A 22,879-nucleotide genomic window follows, 5' to 3' on the forward strand; every position below is an offset into this window, starting at 1 on the left:
ACTGTTAAAATAACAAGACTTTCTGCTATTTATACTAAATAGTGGCAATTATCTGCACCTCAGTATTGTAGTACATTATAAAACAGTACGCAATAATAACATATTGAGTGTAAATTATAGTTTTAATTCAAATTATTAAATGGATGCCACTTTATTGGGACAATAAAGCCCTCCCTACACCTACCCTAACCGTACCCGATACTCTTATTTTCAACTTTTTGATTATTTCCTTCATTTTTATTGAGAATAAATGCCTTTCTGATGCGATATGAAATTTGAAAAGGGAGAAAAAATTTTTGGCAAAAGACGGACTCAAACTTGGGTCGATCGTGTCAAAACCGATGCAATTTACCATCTGTGCCACTTAAAACAATAGCAAATTAGCATCTTTTCTTAGTGTTGACTAACTCAATCACACATTAGTGAATGGAGTTAGTGTAAATAGCCTTTGCCAACAAGATGGGCTATTTGCACTTAGTGTAAATAGACACTTCGTTAAGGAAATTCCTTTTTCTGTCTTTTCAATTCATAGGCCATTCAGCTTCCTGTGGGGTGTGGTTAATTCAGTTTAAATTCCATTTTATAAATTCAGTTCAAGACAACTCTTTATCAAAACCCTGTGCAATAGCTCACTCTTGATAACCATTTTATCATTTATAAATTCTGAATTTACAAGTTAAAAAAAAAACTAAATTCTGTTGTTGCAGTTACTCTGCTGTTTGTTTACACATGCAGCTTGAAACAGGCCTTATAGAAGAAATGATTCAACTCACACCTCGCATCCCATAATAACAGTCACTAAGGCAACGCCCTAACCCAATCTACTCTGCGCATTGGAAAGCGTGACCTTTACATATGTGTTTCAGTAGGAGATTTTGAGTGTTGGAGCTACGGGACTGTTAGACTTGGCTGGGGTCAGCAGATATCCTATGCTGATCTTAGTGATTGGATCGCAGGTGATTACCATAAGCAATTTAAATGATATTGATTTATCCTCTCGCCTGCTGTAATTGAACACCACGACCAAGCCTCTGCACCCTTTTCCCACTCTCCTTTTCCTCTTTTCACTCTCGCATTAACGAAAAAGCATTTGGCGGCTTGAGGAGCGCCCATAAAGAGGAAAGGATCCAGCTAGAAGGGCCAATCAATTGGCAGTTTGCCACAGCAACAATGGAATTGTTCAATTAATATCCTATCTCTGGTTAATTTAGCAGCTTAGAATCCCGTCCCCCCTCGCATTATACACAGGGAATGTCGAGGGAGCAGTGGGACTTGCTCCAATTTGGATGCAAACGTCCTCCATGTTTCTCATCTGGACAAGAATAATAGAAGAAAATGTTGTTTCCTGAGAGCTTCCTGCCAGATAACCCCCCTAGTGTAATAACCTTGGGAGTTAATCAACTTCTTTTAAATCAAACGCCTAATTTGAACGATAATTATAATTTGGCATTTAGATAACATTGACTAAGCACTTGATTGAGGCAACAGGACAAAAAACAGGCCTAATGGCAATTCTTCCCATGAAAGCACCGTCAAATAAGTTTCGTATCTACAATATTCCGTCGCGCTCTTATGCGGAGCTATATTTGGAACTCGGATCAATTAATGAATGGAAAAACTCCACCTGGGAGACACGCTCGTGCGTTCTCCATTTTTCACCCACCTTTCCAGCACCTCGGGAGAGTGCGCAAATTTCTTGTTTTAATATTTTAGCGCTCTGACTTAAGCTTCGGAGTTCTCTGCAGGTAGCGTACTAGATCATCCTGACATTTCAAAGTACTGAAACCTTTGGAATAAAGTGTTTTTTATTTCATTCTATTAACATAATTTATGTTTGTCAGAGAGCCCACCTCTGTGGAAGTCAAGCAGGGAGGGGTCTTGCCATAATTCATCGTCACATGGCTCTCTGTGTTCATGTATGTGTGTGTGAGACGCATGATAGTGGCTGCGCGACATTCAACTTCATTATTCAGGCCTGAAACATTGATGAGGCAGAGAATAGACTCAGCCGTCACCATTTGGAGTCTGTTATCATGAAAAGATCAAGCGCTTTTTCCCCACTCGGACAGAAAGTTGATGTGATGTCATCTCGATTTAAGCCAATCACAGTAAAGATTTGACCCGATGACCCCTAGGGAGTGGATGGTGGATAGCATGTGAACATTTTTCCGAACTGACCCTCCTCTTCCGATCTTTTATGAAATAGTTTTCTCCACTTCTAAAAGCAACTGTTCACTAAAGTTAATGTTACCTTTAAGCATTTTCCTAAAATGGTTTGAAGGTAGCTATGTCTTATGAATACTTAGGCAATTTCATAACTACTAATACGTGTTTTAAGAGACTGCTGCTAGGTCCACAGTTCAGATTTATGCTTTTTTAATGTTGCTTTGTTTTCAATATCTCACACTCCAGGCTATGAGATGTTCTGTTCTCCACTTTTATTGATTGTGTTGAATAGAAAAGAATGGAAAGTCAAACTTAAATATCCTGGATGAGCGTCAGAGCCCAATGTACCACTTTGCCAGCACTCTGACATGTTTTCCATTTAAATGGTTTCCAGAAAGTACACTGACATTTGAGTGTCGACTATTTATTATAGACAAATATCAAGACAAACTTTTAGATGTTGGTTTGTCAGTCATTTGAACTGATGTGGCTACGTGGTTGGAGCTATGAATGGTTTCTAGTTAAAATGCAAGTGGTTGCAAGGTCCATAGTCAGAGTTCATGTTTCTTTGTTTCAAATATCTCACAAACTAGGCTTTGGCTTTGACAGCCTTTCTGTATGTTGTCCACTTTTACTGATCCTATAGTAGTGGAAAGACAAGAAGTTTATGGGGAAATAGCTGGGAATGAACTTGAATTAGTTGCACGAGCACCGCAACTCAATGTACCACTTGGCCACTGTGTTTTCCATTTAAATAATGTCCAGAAATACAAATGATTTGTCAATGTTTAAAACAACCCTCTGGGCGTCTTAAATTATGGGTCACACTTGGTCAAAAGTGACTGAAGCCTTGGAACGTAACTTTTATTATTTCGAATTTTGAGGGGATTTTACGATGCTATGCAATATTTATACAGTTTTTATGAGCTATTTTTCCATTAAAATTATTAAACTCAGAGCCTTTTAATTTTTTTGGGGTCACATTTTGTACCTTTTATGATCAAAAGTGACCGATTTGTGTGTGTTTTTTCTTTCAGGAAAATCAATGTAATTATACTTTTTTAAATTGTTATTTTGCATTTTGAGGTGATTTTATGATACTTTGCAATATTTAGATCATTTTTATGAGCTATTTTTTCCACAGTCATTTTTGACCACAAAGGTGTACCAAGTGTTACTTTTTTTTATCTTTCAACCCCCTTAACATATCCAGTCTCGTCTATGATTTTTTTTCTCTTTTTTCGCATTAGTTGTGTAAGTACACAAGTCACCAAGTTTCACTCCATTCCGATTAAGCAAAAAATTATTAAAAAAGTAACAAATTTAGACCTCACATAATTTAAAGGGGTCATATGACGTTGCTAAAAAGAACATTATTTTGTGTATTTGGTGTAATGCAATGTGTTTATACGGTTTAAGGTTACAAAAACACATTATTTTCCACATACTGTACATTATTGTTGCTCCTCTATGCTCCTCCTTTCTGAAACTTGCCGATTTTTACAAAGCTCATCCTTCTGAGAAGCGAGGTGTTCTCCAGTGCATTGTGATTGGTCGAATACCTCAAACCTGTGATGGAAATGTTACGCCTCTTACCGTATTGTGATGCCGTGTCCCGGCGCGACGAGACAAAAACAATAAAACCCATAATAAACGAGGCATTGGCGCCTCGTAAACATGACCATGTCTGCATTTGTGATCAGAGAAACGACAAACAACAAGCACTACTCTACACAGCTCAAAACTCGCGTTTGAATAGTCAGTGGCAAATTCTTTAAATATGAAAACATACTTACAGGCTGTGAGTCAGAAGCGCCAGACTGTCCTTGCAAAGTTGGAATTGCATCACTTTATAGAAACAGCCTTTGTACAGCTGGCATTGTAGGCTACTCTCCCAGTTTCAGGAAATAGTCCTCTGTAAAATGCGCTGCACACACTCTAATATTTGGATTGAACTGTTCTGGAACAGTGTTGTAAATGCACCTTAACCACTGATTTCTACTTGTGTCCTTTTTTGGAAGCCCAAACAAAGTAGTTTCGCTTTCACAACGAAACACAGCGTCTCCAGGACATGGTGCCGGCAGCAGCAACAATACAGCGTGAATAAAAATCACGCCCTCATTCTTTGCGTACACATTTGGGCAGTGTTATGCAAATCTTCCCACACAGTGACATAGACATGTGGGGGCGTGTTTAAATGAGCCATTTTAGGTGGCCGTGGACGAGTTATAACTTTTATAAAGAATATCTCTTTGGGTTTTTGAGACTTTAGTCTTTGCAACTTTAGGGATCTTATCTATGCACGAACAGCTTGTTCGTCCTCCAAAAAGAAAGGAAAACTTGAAATCGCATCATATGACCCCTTAGATATTTTAAGTGGTTGATAGGGAGCTATGAATGGTTTCTAGCCTGTTTCCAGGTAGTTAAAAAGACAGGAAATGATGGTTGGAATGAGATTGAAAATGCTAGCCAAACTCAAACTTGAATTGCCCACATGAGCACAGCAGCTCAATGTACTTGGCCACGGCTCTGGCATGTTTTCCATTTAAAGCAATTTAATTGGATTCAGCCAACCTACAAACTTGACACTCTGAAATGTGGCATTGAAGGCTCTGCACACAAAATACAAGACTTTACCTCAACAATGTAATCTGAGGGAAGGATACATCTGATTTATTTGACAATATTGTTGTATTGATTCGAGCATATAGATTCTTACCTCAGTTTTGTGTGGATCCATTCAGTCAGTTATCCCATATATGCAGTAGACCTTCAATACTCTTGTTTCATGACTCCATTGGGCATACACACATCACATCTGAGTCCTTGTGCTGTTACAATGGCAAAAGATTTAACTGATTTAGCTTACCCAACTGCTTAAAATGCTTCAGTGTGAGTGTTTATAATGTTGCTGTTCTTGAAAGCGTCCTGCAAAAGTTGTTTCCTCTGTGGGCGCATCTAGACTTTCAAAGTTCCAGTGAAACAGTATGTTGTACGCTACAGCGAAGGTGCAATGGGATTGTCTCTCAGCATCACTTCGGCTGCACCTTCATGCGACCATGATCAGAGACGGAGCTGAAGCCAGTCAGGGGCCCCGGTTTGGAGCTTCGCTGCCTTCTGAAGGAAAATCAATAACCTGGAGGCAAGCTAATTAACTGAAAATCATTTAACCCTGTCTCAGCAATACATAAAAATGTGGCTGCTATGAGGAGCAGAGTTAATAATAGATAAATCTGCCCGGTTTTATGAAAGAAATAAAAGCTGCTTCAGAGGCTGTGAGGGACCCGAGGGAGACGGCTGGCGCTCAATCACTCTGGAAATATTCAAATCCATCCTGTCAAAAACTTACGATCGGAATAGTACCGGACACAACTGATACGAGATGTCATAATAGAAGTGAAATTGATGCTGTCCGGCTCTGTCAGTTACAGCCATGGACCATAATAGACTGCATGTTACAAAGGTGTTGCAGCATTGTACGTGCGTCTTTACAGAAGAAAGCACAGTCCTCTCAAACCTTTTCTGTCTTACGGAAAAGCTGGGAAACTCACATTTTGAACCTGTGGTGCAGATGTTTGATTTCTTCCTGACTTCACAAATAATTGTGGTTTTAGCATCACCATTACCGTTGCAAGTCCAGGGTGTCGAAGGCACAGCCCAAAAAGTCCAAACACAGATTTATTTGGTCTTCGTACTGTGCTTTTTCGCACCCTGTGGCATTCACCAATCAATAATTGAACAGACCGAGGATAATAGCTTCTACGCACACCGCGAACATGAAGGAACACGGGAGAAACTCATCTGGAGGTGAAATAAATTGCTGCTTGAAATCCAAATGCAGCCTGAAGGATAGAGAACTTCAGAATGACTAGTGTATTAATGTTTGTCAGCACTTTTTTAAGCATTAGAGGCACAAATTCCATGTTTATTTCTTTTGAGGACTGTTAGATATGTCTGACGATCAAAACTATAATTTAATCGCACCAAATATCTGTACTCCCTTCTCCTTAACTTTTGAACAAAAACATAAATAAATAGTGAAAAAAAATATATATAATTGATTAAATTAATACCGAATCAATATATGGTTTATGCATTTATTAATTTTAGTGATCAAAAACATAATATTTTGATGTTTCACATTCTGTGTGCAACCCTGTTACTGCATAATTTTTACCCATTACAAATAATAACAATAATAAAACATTTCTTAGAATTGTGACACTCAGGGCATAACATAAGATCTACAATAATAATTTTTTGAGAACATTTATTGAGCACAACCTTCAACCCTTGTTACTAAAGTTATTGTAAAACAATTTTTCACCCTTCAATTATGGGAAATGTAATTTTTGGTTTAGTTTTCTTTTATATTTTTTGATGTATAATAAAAGTCTATGCTAAAAATCTACAATTTTCACCATTTAAGACTTTTAAGCCCTATTTTAGGCCCATTTTTCTATTTGCGTAAGAAACTTATCAGCATTTGTTGCAGTAGAATTAATTTTAGATGTAAAGCCAGTCACAATAATTTGAGTACTGTTGGGATTTCATTGTTGCAATAAAGTGTGTGAACCCTTAATTTTTGGTACTTCTACACAAACATGGTTAAAACAGTATGTTGGTATTATTTGTTTAATTTGATTCTAGTTGTAGGACCTCGATGTCGTTAAATTTACGCATAAATATCGAACATTCATGACTTTAATGGTGCCTTGAGTTGTCAGGAGTTCAGTGCTGGGGTTCAGATCTGGCTTGGGAGATTTTGATCTAAACAATGGCAGAAGTCCTCCTAGAGACAAATAGGGATGAACTCCGTGAGCAGACAGGCAGGTGATAACCAAACACCATTAAGTGTGTGGCCTGCAAAAACCTCCATGAGCTGTGAAAAAGCTCCATTACTTTAGAGTAAAAAGGGGTGAAACGCAGAAAGGCACTTTTCTGCTGGGAGCAGGCCTTAATGTGGTGCAAATGGGCAAGAGTGCATTGTCACTTCCAGACATGATGCACTATCATTCCGGCCTGACAGACGCAGTGCTCTTATTGCTCATACACGCCTGCTTTGTTACTACAGACACCGAGCAACGCTTCCAAAGAATGGATTGTGTAACACCCATCAAGCCTTTCGAAAATACTCAGGGTTTAGGGTGTATTTGAGCTGTTTTTAATACATTTTTGTAGAGCTAATGGTTCAGCGCACATGCCAGTAGTTAAAACGCAGCAGGCTTTCCATCCAATTACGACTGTGTTTACAAAGCATCACAAAATTGTAGCTCAAAAGGGAACGCGGTGGATTCGCTCTCATTGGCCCAGCCCCTCAGTCATCTAAACCAATTGTCGCAGCAAGGGTACATGGTCTAGATTACTCTGGATATCTGGCCTCTCCAGCTAAAACATCCCTGCCGAGACCAAGAGTAGATTCCTGGGCAGAAGGAAGAAGAGAGAGAGAGAGGGTAGTTACATGAGTGCTTATTGCTTCTCACAAACCTTGGCAGCGAGTCCCAGGCGCAGGGCGGTAGATTAATTTTTGACGACGCAATCGATTGCGAGAGACTTTTTTTACCCCCTTCCTCCCATCTCCTTAACACAGACACATCTAATTTGTTGCTTATCTTACGCCGACTTTGAGCATTGTTAAATCGTACCTTTCAACTGTTTAATATCGCTTGCTGCCTCCCAAACACTTGATATTTTACCAGCAAACCTCAAAAAGGGAGCTGGAGAACGTGGAATCAAGATGCTCAGGGTGCAATTTGGATTGTTCTCATCTTAATATGGCCTCCACCTCCCGCTCGTAGTCTCTTTCATGACGGAGGTGCTTGTGTGAAATGCTGATGTGGAGTCTTTCCCTCTTTACACCGACTCTCTCCCTCAGGTCTTTCTTCTCCCCTTTCTCCCTCCTGGCAATAGATCCGATCTCCTCAGGGGAAATCATTACATGGCATCATTACCATCCCAACACTTTCATCCACCAAACCTTGTTTCAAACCCTCATCATTTGATTAACTCTAGGGAGGAGAGTGTGTGTGGTGGGGGGTGGGGTGGGGGGGGGGGGGGATAAAATGGCCAAACTAATAAATAGCTCCTGGAGGGCTCTTTTTAAGATCTGGGTGCTTGCAGGATACAGAGAGTTCAGTATGATCCAGAGGGAGGCTTTTTTTCTTCCACGTGGTGCTTGTTTTTGAGCTGAGAGCTGTGATTGTGGGTGGAGATTCGGCCTAGCAGATGTTCTGCGACTCCTTAGTTTATTTGCAATGGAAATGAGCATTGTGGGCTGCTTCACGGAGGTCATTTGTGTCTAATATTTCCAGTTATCCAACGTTGTTTCTATCAAGCACAACAAGAGATGATAGAAACTAGATTTTCACATTTTCTGAAGAAAACTGGTGTTTGCCTGTGTGAAATTCATGATTCATGATCATGGTTTTGAGTGGTTGCCAGTGCATTGCTATGTGATTTCTAAAAGGTTCTGAATAGTTTTAATGCTGGTTCGCATTCAACACATTTTTGTTGGGTAAAGGGATAGTTCACCCAAAAAAGAATATTCTGTCATTAATTCTGTCATTATTTACTCACCCTCATGGAACACAAATTAAGATTCTTGATGAAATCCGAGAGCTTTCTGACCCTGCATAGACAGCAACGCAACTGACAAGTTCAAGGCCCAGAAAAGTAGTAAGGACATCATTAAAATAGTCCATGTGACATCAATGGTTCAACAATAATGTTATGAAGCTACAAGAATACTTTGTCAAGAAAACAAAAATAATGTCTTTATTCAACAATTTATTTTCTTGAGTGTCAGTTTCCCTTGAGTGTTCACAAGAGTACCACGACATGTCACATCTAATATTTTAATGATGTTCTTCTGGGCTTACTACCTTCTAATTTTTTTTGTAGATTTTGAGACTTTATATAAGAGTTTAATTTATGATTTAAGATGGAAACTCAGCATACGATAGTCTGGTCTTTAGAAATGGCTTGTGCTCCATCAATGTAAAGGTGTGATCATATTAGCAACATTTTGGCAAATGTTGCTGGGACAAAAGGTCCATTGCGGCGAATTTGTGTGACCAATCTGTGTGGGAAACTTTTCATACTCAAGCGACACTCCAAATCACATGGATTCCTATTGAAATAACTGGATTACGGTTATGAAATGTCTATAGAAATGTGACTGCACCTTAATAGCACATCTATTATTCATGTCTGTAGAACTAATTATGTGATGAATTCTTACTTAATTTGTTCATTCTTTTTAAAACTTTTCTTCAAATTCCTAATCCCAAGTAAAATTAAAGTTGCAGATCATTGGAACTCCATGATACTCCATGTGTTGAACATTTGTTCGGTCTGTTGCGATAACTTCTGTTGTTTTGTGCAGTCCATGTCTCTGAATTGTTCGTGTGCATAGTTTTCTAGGAGATGCTCGAAGGTGACGTGGAGAGACAGGAAATAACTGTGTGCTTTATTTTCCCAAGCCTGCAGTGGGCTGGCAATAGTAAAGCTTTCAGACAACCATCCAAGAACTAATCACTCACATTTAGAATTTGCTCAGAGCAAGCGACACACACACTTTCTCTCTCCATCTCACTACTGCTCTCTTTGCCCAACCCACGTATCTGACCCAAGACCAGAAAGCACAGCAGGAGTGTGGGCGTACTTTTCCAGCTTCATCCAGAGGTCCCGGGTCACCAGTCGAGGAGGAAAACAGACGTCTTTTATCGCCATTTACTAATATAAACACATTTAACCAGCAAATAAACAAACTGCGGCGATGAACGGACAGCAACGTCCATTATTTTGCACATTTCGTGATTGAGGGAATGAAAAGTTCTTCTGAATTCCCTCGCTGTATTGCTGCTTGAAGAACATTGTCAAAATCTGTTGTTTTTTGACAACTTTTTTCCACCTACTTTTTTCTTGAAGTTAGCTTACAATCTCTGATGAGACCCCAGTCTTACGTCCAGTGTAAAGCAAAAGTGTCGTCAGGTATTACAGCTGTCACGAGCGTGATAGTGGGCAGTAATTATACTGCTCCGCTGCTCTGCGGTGATTCCTGTGTCAAAACGGATGCCGTGGATTGGAAGGGTCCACTGGCTCGGGCCCCCTGGGTGCCCATTAGAAACGTGGCTCACTGGTCTGATTAGCACCTCATACTCTTCTTTCTTCTCATTTCTTTCTCTTTTTTTTTTTTGCTAGCACTGTGGATACAAGGTATCGAATGCTTACTATATGACTTCTCAACCTGTTTTGGTTCGCAACCCATTTTTATGTTTCAAAAGTCTTGCCACATAAAAAATACCACATAAAAAAATATAAAGTTGGGCATTTTTAGTATTCAAAGGTGACAAATTACAATATAAGGGGCCATTCATTTTTTTAAATCAAATTTTCACTGCGTTTTTAGAATGCTGTGTCATACATGAGACACTGCAAAAGACTTAAGACTTGAGACTTGAGCAGTGGTCAAACATGTTTGTCTAGCACGTGTTTACAACAAAAACAATGGAAAAATCATGCAGTGGAATAGAAATGGAATGGAAAACTTTTTTTCTGCTGATTTAAAAAAAAAAAGTGCAATAAAATAATTATGAAATAACTATTAGTGTTGTTATTGTTGTCAATTTATTCTTAATAATATTTAAGAATAATAGTAAAATGAATAACTTATTATTAGAATGTTATGTAATTTTGTATATAATTTCAGAAATTCAGAAAATCATGTTGACGTTTTTAGTTACAATTATAAATGTACATATAAATTTCATTATACTGCATTTTTAAAGTGTTGTTCATCTTTTGAAAATTATGTCTAGTAACCCATCCATTTTTGAATCCGAGATCATGCCCTGTGTGACCAGTCCCTCACAGATGCAAGCATTCATTTAATTTCTGCTACTATATGCTGTATTATATCTATTGGATCAGTATCTGGATTTAATACAAATAAATAGTTGAATTCTGAAAGGTAGTTGTAGAGCACTTGGTAACCTTCACCTGTTGCTGTCTTATTACATTGAGTTTTCCTTTTCATCTAGGTCACGATTTAGCCTCCGTTTAATGTAATTAGAGAGTTCTCTATTATTCTAAGTCAAGCTCAGAGAAATAAAAACAGTATATGCCAGATACAGTCATGACCTGCAGCTCTGGCGAGCCCAGAGTCGAGAACCTCTGGCTTATTGTGTTTGTTAGGACTGCCTTAATGATTCGAGTCCATGCTTAGTAGTAGAATTTGGTTTACGCAGCTCAACCCTACACCTGTTAAAATTGCAGCAGTAGTGTGCAGAAATCCTTGGGCACAAACATAACCTTCACAGAGTGGTAGTGCACAAGCACTCCTCCAGTAAATGAGGCCATAAAAGCCAGGAGTCCAATTATGCACCTGAAATAAAGCTCTCATCCAGCGAAGGCTTCGGCTCGACGCTCAAGGCCACATGTATGCGCCGGCCCGGGTCTTCGAGCACTAATGCCTAACAGATCAACATTCTTCTCATATCGCTCATCGGGTGCTGGAGAAATCACAAGCCCATCTGCCGCAAATAAGTCTCGGAGGAGGGTTTGCGCTTGTTTCTGAGGTTGCTCGAGATGAGGTAGTGCTGTTCTTATCTCACTGGACTTCAGTTTAACGGGCTTTAGTCGGTTCCCGTAGCAGTGCAGCAATGTTTGATTACTCTTAAATCACCCGCTGAGAAAACCTGGAGCTCAGCTCTCCCTGTTGCCGCAGCCATTTCAGCCTGGCAAAATAAGATGTTTCAAGTCGTTACGCCTGTCCTGAGTGCGTATGCTCGAAGTAGGGAAGGTAGAAAATTGCCTTGAATAATCTCAAATATTTTCTTTGAAAGGGTTTGTGAGGGTGTTGTCAGGAGCTACGCGTGTCTCGCACCCCCTGCTGAATACAATCATCTCTTCAATTTAGTGTAAATTAGGTCAAATGGGAATAGCCCGTCATAAACGGCTAGAGCTATTCTCAGCTCCAGCTGTGTAGATGTACTTGAAAGAAGGTGTTAACTAAGACACTGAAATAGCCATTAGCGCTGCTCTGCATGACTGGATCACACACAATCTTCATTTAAATTCCACAAATCTGGGTCTTTATAACCCAAGGTCTACAATAACACAGTGATGTATGTTTGCTGACCTGAGGTATAAATCCTGGTCTGTGGTTTACTAAACTGGGGGCCACTAAGGTGTGTAAATTAAAAAAAAACATTGAAGTAGTGATGATGAAATACATAACATTTCTTGCACGCTTACAGCTTCATATATATGATTGGGTTGTTTATACCCAATGCAGCACTGGGTTGTATTTAATCCAGCATTTTTGTGTATGTATGTGTGTAAAAAATGCTGGATTAAATACAACCCAGTGCTGCATTGGGTATAAACAACCCAATCGCTGGGTTCATCCATATTTTACCCAGCGCTGGGTTAGTTTTAACCCAGCATTTTTTAGAGTGTACATACATACAGACATACATACACATATACACATATACACACACACACACACACACACACAAACACAAAGTTCTGGCATAAAACTAGATGGCGTAGTCCGATAGGTCTAACTCAATATGACACAATAACACCATCACGTCACAGCTGATCGGTTCTCTCCTATATTGGTAGCCGATGAGCTTTTTGCTCAACATTGAAATGCATGGCTAGTGGTTGCTGTAGCAGTAGCAGCACGTTGCAGAAACGCTCTACCTTCCCCAGCTCCACCTGTATAGATCTCCTATGGGGTGATCATGTATGGGGGTTATTCATAAACGAGAACTTGCATGGACCACGAAACCAGTCATAAGGGTCAATTTTTTTAAAATTGGGATTTATACATAATCATAAATAAGCTTTCCATTGATGTATGGTTTGTTATGACAGGACAATATTTGGCCGAGAGACAACTCTTTGAAAATCTAGAATCTGAGGGTGCAAAAAAAAATCTAAATATTGAGAAAATTGCCTTTAAATTTGTCCAAATGAAGTTAGCAATGTATATTATTATACAAAATTAGCAGCTACAACTACGTAGCAGATATATTCCGCCAAGACCAAATACATTAACATAGCCTTGTTGTTTTGTACTTTCAGATGTTTCTTTGAATGGGTGTGTTTCCTTATATTTGTCTGGCATGTGCATTTCAGTGTCACTGCTGGGCATTCCTGGTGGACCAATCCTGGTCCATCTGGTATAGGTTAGTGTGCAACATCAAAAGGGAGAACTTCACAGGGCCTGCGAACTCCGAATGTCTCTCAGTTCGTTTGTCGGCACTGTGCTATCCAGAGCACATTACTGATAATGGCAGGCCGCCTTTGCAGATCCGTCTGTGTCGATAACACGTCTTGCATTCTTTAAATAACAGATCACAGATCAGCTGAATGAGCCGCATGGAATAAATTGCCAGTGACATTTAAGGTGAAATAACTAGCATTCTTCCTGCCTAACAGTGTATGATGAGCCACTTATGTGCATCTGCAAAGTTGAGATTGACGCGAGGATTGAGAGGCATGTTTGTATGTGCGTGCATGCTTGGGTTTTTTGTGGTGTGTGCATCTTCATTACGGACCCCTGACAGGCCTGTGAATGTGTACCATGTGCATAGATTGTTGTGTTAATGTTGATGGTAATGGTTTAGGCAGTGATAACAGAATCAAGTCTGATATATGGTTTGTTTCAGAAGGAACATAAATTATTTGGTTTTAGTACATCTAACTCAAATCTGTTTTCAAATTGCAAAAAGCAAAACCTCCCATAAAAGCAAAACCTCGTTTGTGGAACTTGTCAAAATCAACAAGGAAACCACTGCTAGGGTTTAAAAGTGAATGGATCTTGTTTTAAGGATTTTTTAAAAAAAGTGTAAGCAAGGCAAAAACACCCTTATATCATGTCTTACTATAAGCTAACGGAAATGTTTATGATCTGATATTGATTTTCTTGATATACTCAATGAATTTCCTTTCCTTCCTTTTCCTTTCCTGAATCGTGCTTGATGACAGTTGTATGTTTAGGCTAAAAATAGCATTTTAGCTTAGCTTAAGTTAGCTAAATGTTGGCAGTTTAAATTAAATGGTGCATGTTTAGATTAAAAATAGCATTTAGCTATTTGCATAAGCTAAATGTTTCCAAGACAGTGTAGGCTACATTAGTTTAACTATTTCTGATGCTCAAATTTACTTTAAAATCCAGCTTGATGTGTAAAACACCTTCTTTTACTGATTGTATGTCGATTCTAGTCAGAAAATATATTGTCTGTAGCTTTCTATTCAATGCTAACCATATATTGTAGTGTAATTGTATTTTATTCATTAATGTTTGATCTATCAAAGCATTTCTAACTGTTTTTTTACTAAGCAGTATAGACAAACATGCTAGTGTCCTCATTTTTGCTCACTCTTTTCTTATATAAGGGTCTACATAGATCTGATTTGACCAATTTAATTTTGCAGCTTGTCTGAACAAAAAGGCTAGCAAAATACAGATTTGTGAATGTTAAGTGTGATTAGGGATGTGTTTTATACACTGAGTACAGTGATTACCATTATCCAGACCCCATTACGTCTTTATCAGGTTTGGTTTTTGAGTAAGAAAGTGTCATGTGTTTAGCCAATACCAGCTAATGATCCGCTAATCATGAGTGGGAAAAGAGCTCGTTGAGCATCCGTACTAGCCGTTGGCTACTCTATCCGACGGCTGTTTTCCACTGGGTAGCGTACACTCGAATTGGACCAAAAATTCTTAAGTCCATTATCGGTGCAATAAAGAGCTAATGACCCAATGACGGGAATATATTTGCTGTGGCATCCATCTCTACGAAGAGGCCGAAGGATAAGGAGTCATTAAGACAGTGTTATCTGGTCCAGATAGCTTTGGCATGTCTACGCAGATCATTATTTTTGCCCCTGGAGCCGTTTGCCAAACGAGAAGAGCCGTATGAGCAATGCAGCCGCTCAGACTTGGCGGTCAGCTGTGGTGTGGAGGGGGAGCCGCTAATGATACGTGCCCTGGCAGCTAATTCTCTTTCTAAATGCCCCTAATGACTACTTTATGAAAGGATCTTGCATTTTATTATTCGTTTAGCTTTAGTCAGCTTGCTGTTTGCTGGAGGTTTAAAGATGAGATGTTTCTGCGCTACACACACACATTATCTTTTATTCTTTTGTCGAGCATTGGTCTTAAACAAACACCCCTGTGAATAGCCCTGATAAAACAATAACAGTGTGTTAAAAACAGTTTGTGCTGTCTCCCTCAATGCTTTCAGAGTGTTCTTTCCCTCAGAGTAAGACGTGATGAAAGCTGCGTTTACATAGAAATACAACAATGCAAGGCGAGGAGTTCTGACAGAGGAACAAAAACCCAAATTTGATGCTATTGTATCTATTTTGACTTTGTGAAATAGGGAGAAGATAGCTTTTTGGTGCATCCGACTCTAATCAATTTAGTTTTTTGTTGTCTGAAGAGCAGAACACAAGATCAAGTTTACAGACCTGATCAAAACCATAACCAACAATTGAAATCTGATTTCATTAATGAATGAATGAATGAATTCATTCATTCATTCATTCATTCACTTCATTGAATTTTAAGAGCTGATCCAAACCCAATTGAAATCTGATTTCATTCATTCATTGTTTCAAGATCTGATCCAAACCATATCCAACAATTGAAATCTGATTAAATTTGATAATTCATTCATCCGTTCATTCATTCATTTATATTAATTAAATTTCAACATCTGATCCAAATCACAGACAACAATTAAAATGCAGTCAAAATGTTTGTTTATTTGATTATCTTGTATATTTTATATATGTTTTGTTCATTTTGTTTCGTTACATTTCGAGACCTCATTTATTCATTCATTTATTTTAAGAACTGATCCAAATTACATTTAACAAATGAAATATGATTACTATTTATTTATCTGAATTTAATACCTGACCCAAACTACATCTAACAGTTGAAATCTGATTAAAATCTATGTATTTATTTAAATTTCAAGACCTGGCCCAAACTATATCTAACAGTTGAAATATTTTATACAATTTAAATCAAATGTAATTAATTGATGTATTTAGTTAAATTTCAAAACCTGACCCAAACTAGATCTAACAACTGAAATCTGATTAAAATTTTATTTAAATAATTTTTGAATTGAGTGTTTTTTTTTTTTTAGAATGTAGCATGTAAGTGATGCCATACAAAGCGTGCTCAAACTGTGTGCAAACACACTCATTTGTTGCTCACTCTTCTCTTTTGTAGCCATGTGATATTAGTCAACAGTATGGTGCTTTGCTAAACTGTATTGTGCATGATTGTATTGCACCTAATAGAACTTATGTTGTGTAAATATATTTCAATGACCACAGTGTTACCGCTAACAGTATGGTTTCATTAAATCTTCCTTCAAACACTTCAACATATGAGACAATTACGGTAAATTAGTGTAGTAGATCCCCCAGTTCCCTTCGACTGGATTGTTATCTAGCGAGGTTTCAGAGCCGTCTCTGCTTTTATGGAAGGATTTAACAGCTTGAGTCTAATCAAAGACATTTTTCCCTCTGTGTTTCAGGCTAAAGAAATTCAATTAGTTTAATTGGTCTGCTTATTATAGGCTGTAATGTGATGTGAGTGCTGCTGTTGTCAAACTTCACAGGCTACTTTAAACAGCCTCCTTAATTAGATGGAGAACTTTAATCTCAGTGTTTCAATTGTACAGTGAAGAGGATCTTCAAGCAATATTCTGGCTTTGCTTGCAAAGCAAACTACAAAAGCTTTTAAATGGCTCAAGTGTGGGCCTTACATACTTCTATAGGTTAATAAACAGACAATATTTCAAGTTTTCATTACACTTCTCTCTGGAATACCCAATTCTGATTAAATATTTGTGCAATGACCATTAATATGTATCTGATTTTCTCATGCAGATGATTTACATACAGTAGCTATGATAGTTTCATGTCATTATTTTGTGGTTGATTTTAAATAATAATAAACAAATAATGATAAAAGCAATCTCACACTTGCAGTTGTGCTGTAGTTCTAAATCACTGCGCAGTATTCAGTATAGTCAAAACTGCGCTCCCCTTGCATCATATTGCCTAAACAAACCCCTACAGGGTAAACTAAGAGCCCTCTGCTTTATTTTAGGGTCTTAATCGCCAAAGTCAAGGTTAATTTTGACCGGCTGACCACCTTTATGTTAAAACACCTCTCTATTAAACACGCAGCTGTTTTTAGCTGTACTGGTGGATCTATTTCTTTCTCTCTCTCACCCTTTTTTCCTTCCTCCAGACTAAAGGGGTGGAAATTTTTGAGGGGCAGTGACAACAAAATGGATGACAAAATGACAAATTGCACTTATGATCAATCACAGAACCGGAAGTGCAGCATGGTCTGGTGGATAAGGCTAATGGAGTGGAGACCTTAAGGTTCACCACTGGCTGCTCGGCATCTACAGTTGTGCCCTTGAGCGAGGCACTTAACCCAAATTGCTTCAGTAAACACTCCGTCTTAGAAATGACAGTGTATGCAAACCGGCCCATCGGCTTTCTTTACAGAGAGAGAGAGAGAGGGATCTATACTCCAAATGCCATTTTCCATAAATTTTGGTGTACCTTGACTTTTTTTTTGTGGCGTAAATCCCATGTTTGTTACTGTTAGAGAACTATTACATATGTTTTCATCAACTATTATCTAACCTGAAGGTAACCTAGCATGAAAATCAGCTAGTTTTACATGCATAATGTCTCTCCTTAAAATAGGTATTTTGACCAGTTCCACCTCAGGTGTCTTGATCATCTTGATTTTATTCTAAAAAGAAAAACAGTAACATTATATGGACCCATTGCAGAAGCTCAAGTTCAAACATTACATAAATTATATGAATAAAAGGAATATATATATATATATATATATATATATATATATATATATATATATATATATATTAATTTTTAATTTTATTTAAATTTGACATTTTGTTTACATTATTATTATTATTATTTTAAATATGTAAATTTTTTACAAGGCAAAAATCTCACAGAAAATGGAAATGGCATCCTTTTTTTAAATTTTTTTTTTAATAAAGTTTTTGAACCCCTCTTTCTGCTGACCATTTGTTGAAAAACAAACCAAAAAATCTAAAGTATTTCATATTCCAGTTTTTACCCTGTTTGTGGAAAGTGCCAAATGCTTTTTGTGAAAAAACACAAGAGGACACAAAGAAAGCCACCACACAGTGCTAACACAATAAAACTGTATTACATTTGTGCTTAAAATGATTACAGGTATGTACACGTCCTAAAAATAAACATCTCATGCTGAATAACACATAAAAAGAAAATCCATATACAATAGCAAGCAAAAAGGGATATTTTTTTTTTTAAATATGTACAACCACCATATACAAATTAAGTTTGTCCTCATATTTTATCTAGGCTATGCCCTCAGTTTTCAAAGGTAATCATAGCCCGTAAAAGGATTATCACCGTAGTAGGCTACAGTAGTGATTTGCGCTTGCGTGTCGCCTTGAGTCGATAGTAAACAAAACCCGGTAAAGGCAAATCCTCCGACCAGGTATTCACGTGCTCCAGTAATGCATACAGTTTATGCAACCTGATTGTGTTTAAAGAGGATTATGTCAGCTGATCAACATGGGCCACACAAAAAAATACGTCTGGAGAAGATGCTTGGCGACTGCACGGTGATTCAGTTCAGGTATAAACATGTCAGCCTTGAGTTACACGCAATGACGAAAAGCCTATTAAATAAATACAGTGAAGAAAGTAACAAACCCATCATTTACACACGTGCCAAACCCAAGAACTCGCTTTTACGTATAAAACAGGGTGAGAGAAGTTTTTCAGAACGTCACTAATGAAATCACACCACTTGATGCTGAAGATGTCGAAGCTCAAAGATCTGTTAGAAAGCTAACATCATGTCTTAACAGGGCGCCATTTTGCAAAGTTGTCCTTAACAGCCATGACATTTCGTCTATATCTGTAGCATTGTGCTGGGTAGCTCCGCCCACTATGAAATCTCACTGGTTCTCGTAACTGTACATTAAACATCAAAAATCTTCTGATTGGCTACTTGTGTTTATCCAAATAGCTTGTTGCTCGAAACGCAATTATGACACAATGTAAACGAAAAATAGAAATGACAATGAGGAAACCCATTCAACCTGAGATCTTATGTTGACATGGCTCCTTTTCTCATTCGCCAATAAGTACTGGATTTATTTTTTTTTGTACTATGTGGTACTTCACCCTGTAAAGCAAGTGAAATGCGATTGCGATGTGGATTTGGGGTTGTATGTTTGTGTGTATTAAAGTTCACAAAAGTCGGGCCATTGAGATGTCTGGTCTTCATAAGGCCGTCAGGCAGCGTCATTAAAACCGAACCATAGCCTTGGTCCGTCTTCGAACATTCTCCCACTTACCAAAAACGTCTCTATGGCTAATCTGTACAGTACACTGTCCGTTATGTGGGCTCTTCGTATATACAATGTAATGGGGACAGGGGCTGGAGAGGACACTAGTGCTTCTTGTGACTTGATTGCATGTCCCCTTCAGGTCCTCTCGCAGCTCTTTCCCCTCCTATGAGCGGCGGGGTCGTAGGGTGGTCAGCGGACCTGCGGCGCGTAGCCTTCCTTCATCAGTCCTTCCTCGTAGTCTGTCTGGCACAGGATCATGTTGTTCTTCAGGAAGAACTTGTCTCCGACGCAGAACCTGCATGGAGGCAAAATGAGAAACAGAAACATGGCGATTATGTAATTCGAGAGGGACGCAGAAGGACTCATTACTAGCAAAACTTGCAGGCTTCCCCACAGAGCCGCATCCCGCCCCCTCAAATATTAGCGTACATTATCCTGCGGACACATCGCTCGGTCTGGAAAGAGTATCTCCAGAGTGCACCTAGCATCTTCTCCACCTGCAGCTGTTTCATAAATATACCCCACAGACGGAGCGCAGGCTTTAGCGCTGCCTGACGGGCCGCTGTCTCACTTGACCTTTTGGAAAGAAGATTATGTTGGTCAGGCAGAAGAGAGAGACAAAGAAGGCGGCAGAGAGGGAATGAGACCGAGAGCGAGCGCTCCGTGTGTTTAGCCGTCCTGAGGGCCGCTTATCTTGCTCGCAGCGAGAGTTCGACAAGGTCGGAATGCCAGCGAGCGCTCGTGTCTACTGGCCAGCTTTCCCTACTGAATCCTGCCGCCTGTGGACGAGGAGGAAGACGATGCGTTTGAGTGTCTGCTGATACCATTTTAACAATTAAAAGTTAGTTTTGGGAATGCAACGTTAGGCAGATGTTAAAAGAATAGTCTGGGTTCATTCCGAGTTAAAGTCAGCAATGGAAATGGAAAATCTATTTTCTAAATGCATGTTATTGATCTTATTGTAAATTAGCTTTGACCTCATCATTTTTCAATATGTCATTTAATAGACTTTTCTCTGGTGACGTGTGTTGGACGTCTCCAGTCATTTCATTTGCACTCTCTTAGAAAAAAAAGGTACAAACGTTGTCACTGCGGTACCTTTTCAAAAGGTTTAAGTGCCTTAAAGGAACACATTAGCACCTAAAGTGTTCATATTAGTACCTAAAAATGGTAGTACATTTTGAAAGGCATAAACCCTGTCCCTTTCTTATAAGTAACTTTGCAACTACATGTGAACTAGCAGTCATTAGAATATTACTAGACTGTCTGCTTAATATCTGCCAACACTATGTTTTGATGATCTGCCAACAGATTTTCTACTGACAGTAAGTAACTTTGCAAGTACGTTAACTTATTCTACCAACCCTAACCCCTAACCTAACAGTCTATTAAAACTCTAATGAGATTTGGTTGTCTAAAAGACATGTAGTTGTCTAAAATGTCTAAAGTGTACAATCGAAATAAAATGCAACCTGAGAATTTGTGCACGGTTTAAAAGCAGAAATGTGAACCTCATTTTATAAAAGCACTTATTAATTCTTGTTAAGATGTGTACTATTTGACCTGTAATGATGGTAAATCATCATTTTTAAAGTCAATTTAGAGTTTTAGGCTGTACATTGTCATGACAACAAAGTTATAAATTGGATCTTTACACAAAAGCTTAGTAAGTGATTTATTTTTTAAACAAATTGTTTGGCTTTTTTTGAGGAACATTCAATTTTTGTGGTAATCAACAGTATGCCTAACTTGTATTGAACATACGATATTCCTTCAAACATCCTCAGGAGGGGTCGAATAAGATCTAAGAGCCATTACCCTTCCCATCATTGTTGAATACAATGAGCGAGCGCTAGGATACTTTGTAAATGGCTTCCTCCCTCCCTCGCACACACACACACTCCGGAAAACTTTTTGTATTCGTTATACACGGCAATGTCAAGCAGGAAAGCACAGCCATTAGTTTGGACCAAGTATCAACAAGTAATATCCATTAATCGCGCTTGTTGACACGGTGATTAACACAAAGCAGAGGTGTGCTTAATGTAATAGTGTCATTCACTCCAATAAAAACGTCCTGTTTAAATGACACATTCTTGCCAGGAATCCATTAGTGTCTGTCTTCTCTGACATCCTGGCCCTCTCCACCTCCTCTTCTGAGCACCTCCATCTCGCTCGTTCGTTCTCTCGCTTTCTCGACTAATAGGATCTCTCTGTGTTTATTTACAGCCTGTGTTTTCTGTTCCCTCTTAGCCTCGTCGCCGCCCCGTTTCGCAGCGCCAAATTGTTTCTGCTTGGTGAAATGTCAACAGCGTTTGTGACATCTGTGTGCCAATTATGACGAGGATATTGCAGTCAGCCCATCAGAGGTAGCGGTAATAAATGCCCTTGTGCTGCCCTCCGTTTTTCTGCTCGTGCAGTCATTACAGATGGGCATGTTTCCTAGCACCTACATTACCCTTAGCTTGATGCGTCCCCCTCGCCCTCCCCTTTCAATCTCTCATCCCAGATGAGTTCAACTTCAGATTGCTTTAATTGCTTTTTAGTATTTCCCATCAAGTGGAGGAGAAAAAAAGTGAATGCATTTGATATAGTGTTTGTTCAGGTATGACCATAAATTTGTGGCTTTTTAGGCTTTTTCTATGGCTGCTGTGTTAACACATTAATTGAGTGTGATTAATTATAAAGAAAATAATGTGATAAAAATGAATGCAATTAATCATGTCCCTGACCCATATGTAAATTACATTTACAAAATACTAGCAGAGCACTGTAAGTAATTATTTAATATATATATTTTTTTAAATATGGTGACTCTTTGCAAGGTTAAATTTGTTAACATTAGTTAATGCATTAAATATCATGAACTAACAATGACTTCACAGCATTTATTGTGATTTACTGGATTTTGGTGTGGTCATTTTGTTTTCTTTGTGAGTATGAATTAAAAATAGTATATTTAGAAATTAACGTAATTTAATAAATGCTGTAAAAATGTTCATGATGCATGAACAAATTTAACCTTATTGTAAAATGCACTGTTTTTTTCTAACCATCTGATCTATTTAAGAAGTACAACCTTATTTTTTGCGTAATGTCTTCCGTATATTTTTTTTGTGCAATTATAGCTGACTATATGTAACTTTCCTTTTCCAAACTAATTAAACGATTTAAAAGTATGCCAGAAATAGTGTAAATGGCTCTTAAATGACCATTAAAAGTGTTTGGCTGTCATAATAATGATTTTCATATCAATTTCATATCAATTC

At 38.3% G+C, this 22,879-nt stretch overlaps 1 protein-coding gene across 2 annotated transcripts in view; it reads right to left on the minus strand.

Annotated features, from left to right (window-relative positions):
• Window positions 1-18,415: 18,415 nt before the first annotated feature.
• Window positions 18,416-22,879, minus strand: part of LOC306858446 (LIM domain only protein 3) — a 44,182-nt gene continuing 39,718 nt past the window's right edge. For both annotated transcript variants that reach the window (XM_079399004.1, XM_079399003.1), the window contains exon 4: window positions 18,416-19,905. In XM_079399004.1, the coding sequence (XP_079255130.1) occupies window positions 19,800-19,905 (106 nt within the window). In that variant the 3' untranslated portion in view covers window positions 18,416-19,799. The remainder of the gene's footprint in view (window positions 19,906-22,879) is intronic.

The sequence above is a fragment of the Barbus barbus genome (genome assembly GCF_936440315.1).
Source record: "Barbus barbus genome assembly, chromosome: 39".
Lineage (NCBI taxonomy): Eukaryota > Metazoa > Chordata > Actinopteri > Cypriniformes > Cyprinidae > Barbus > Barbus barbus.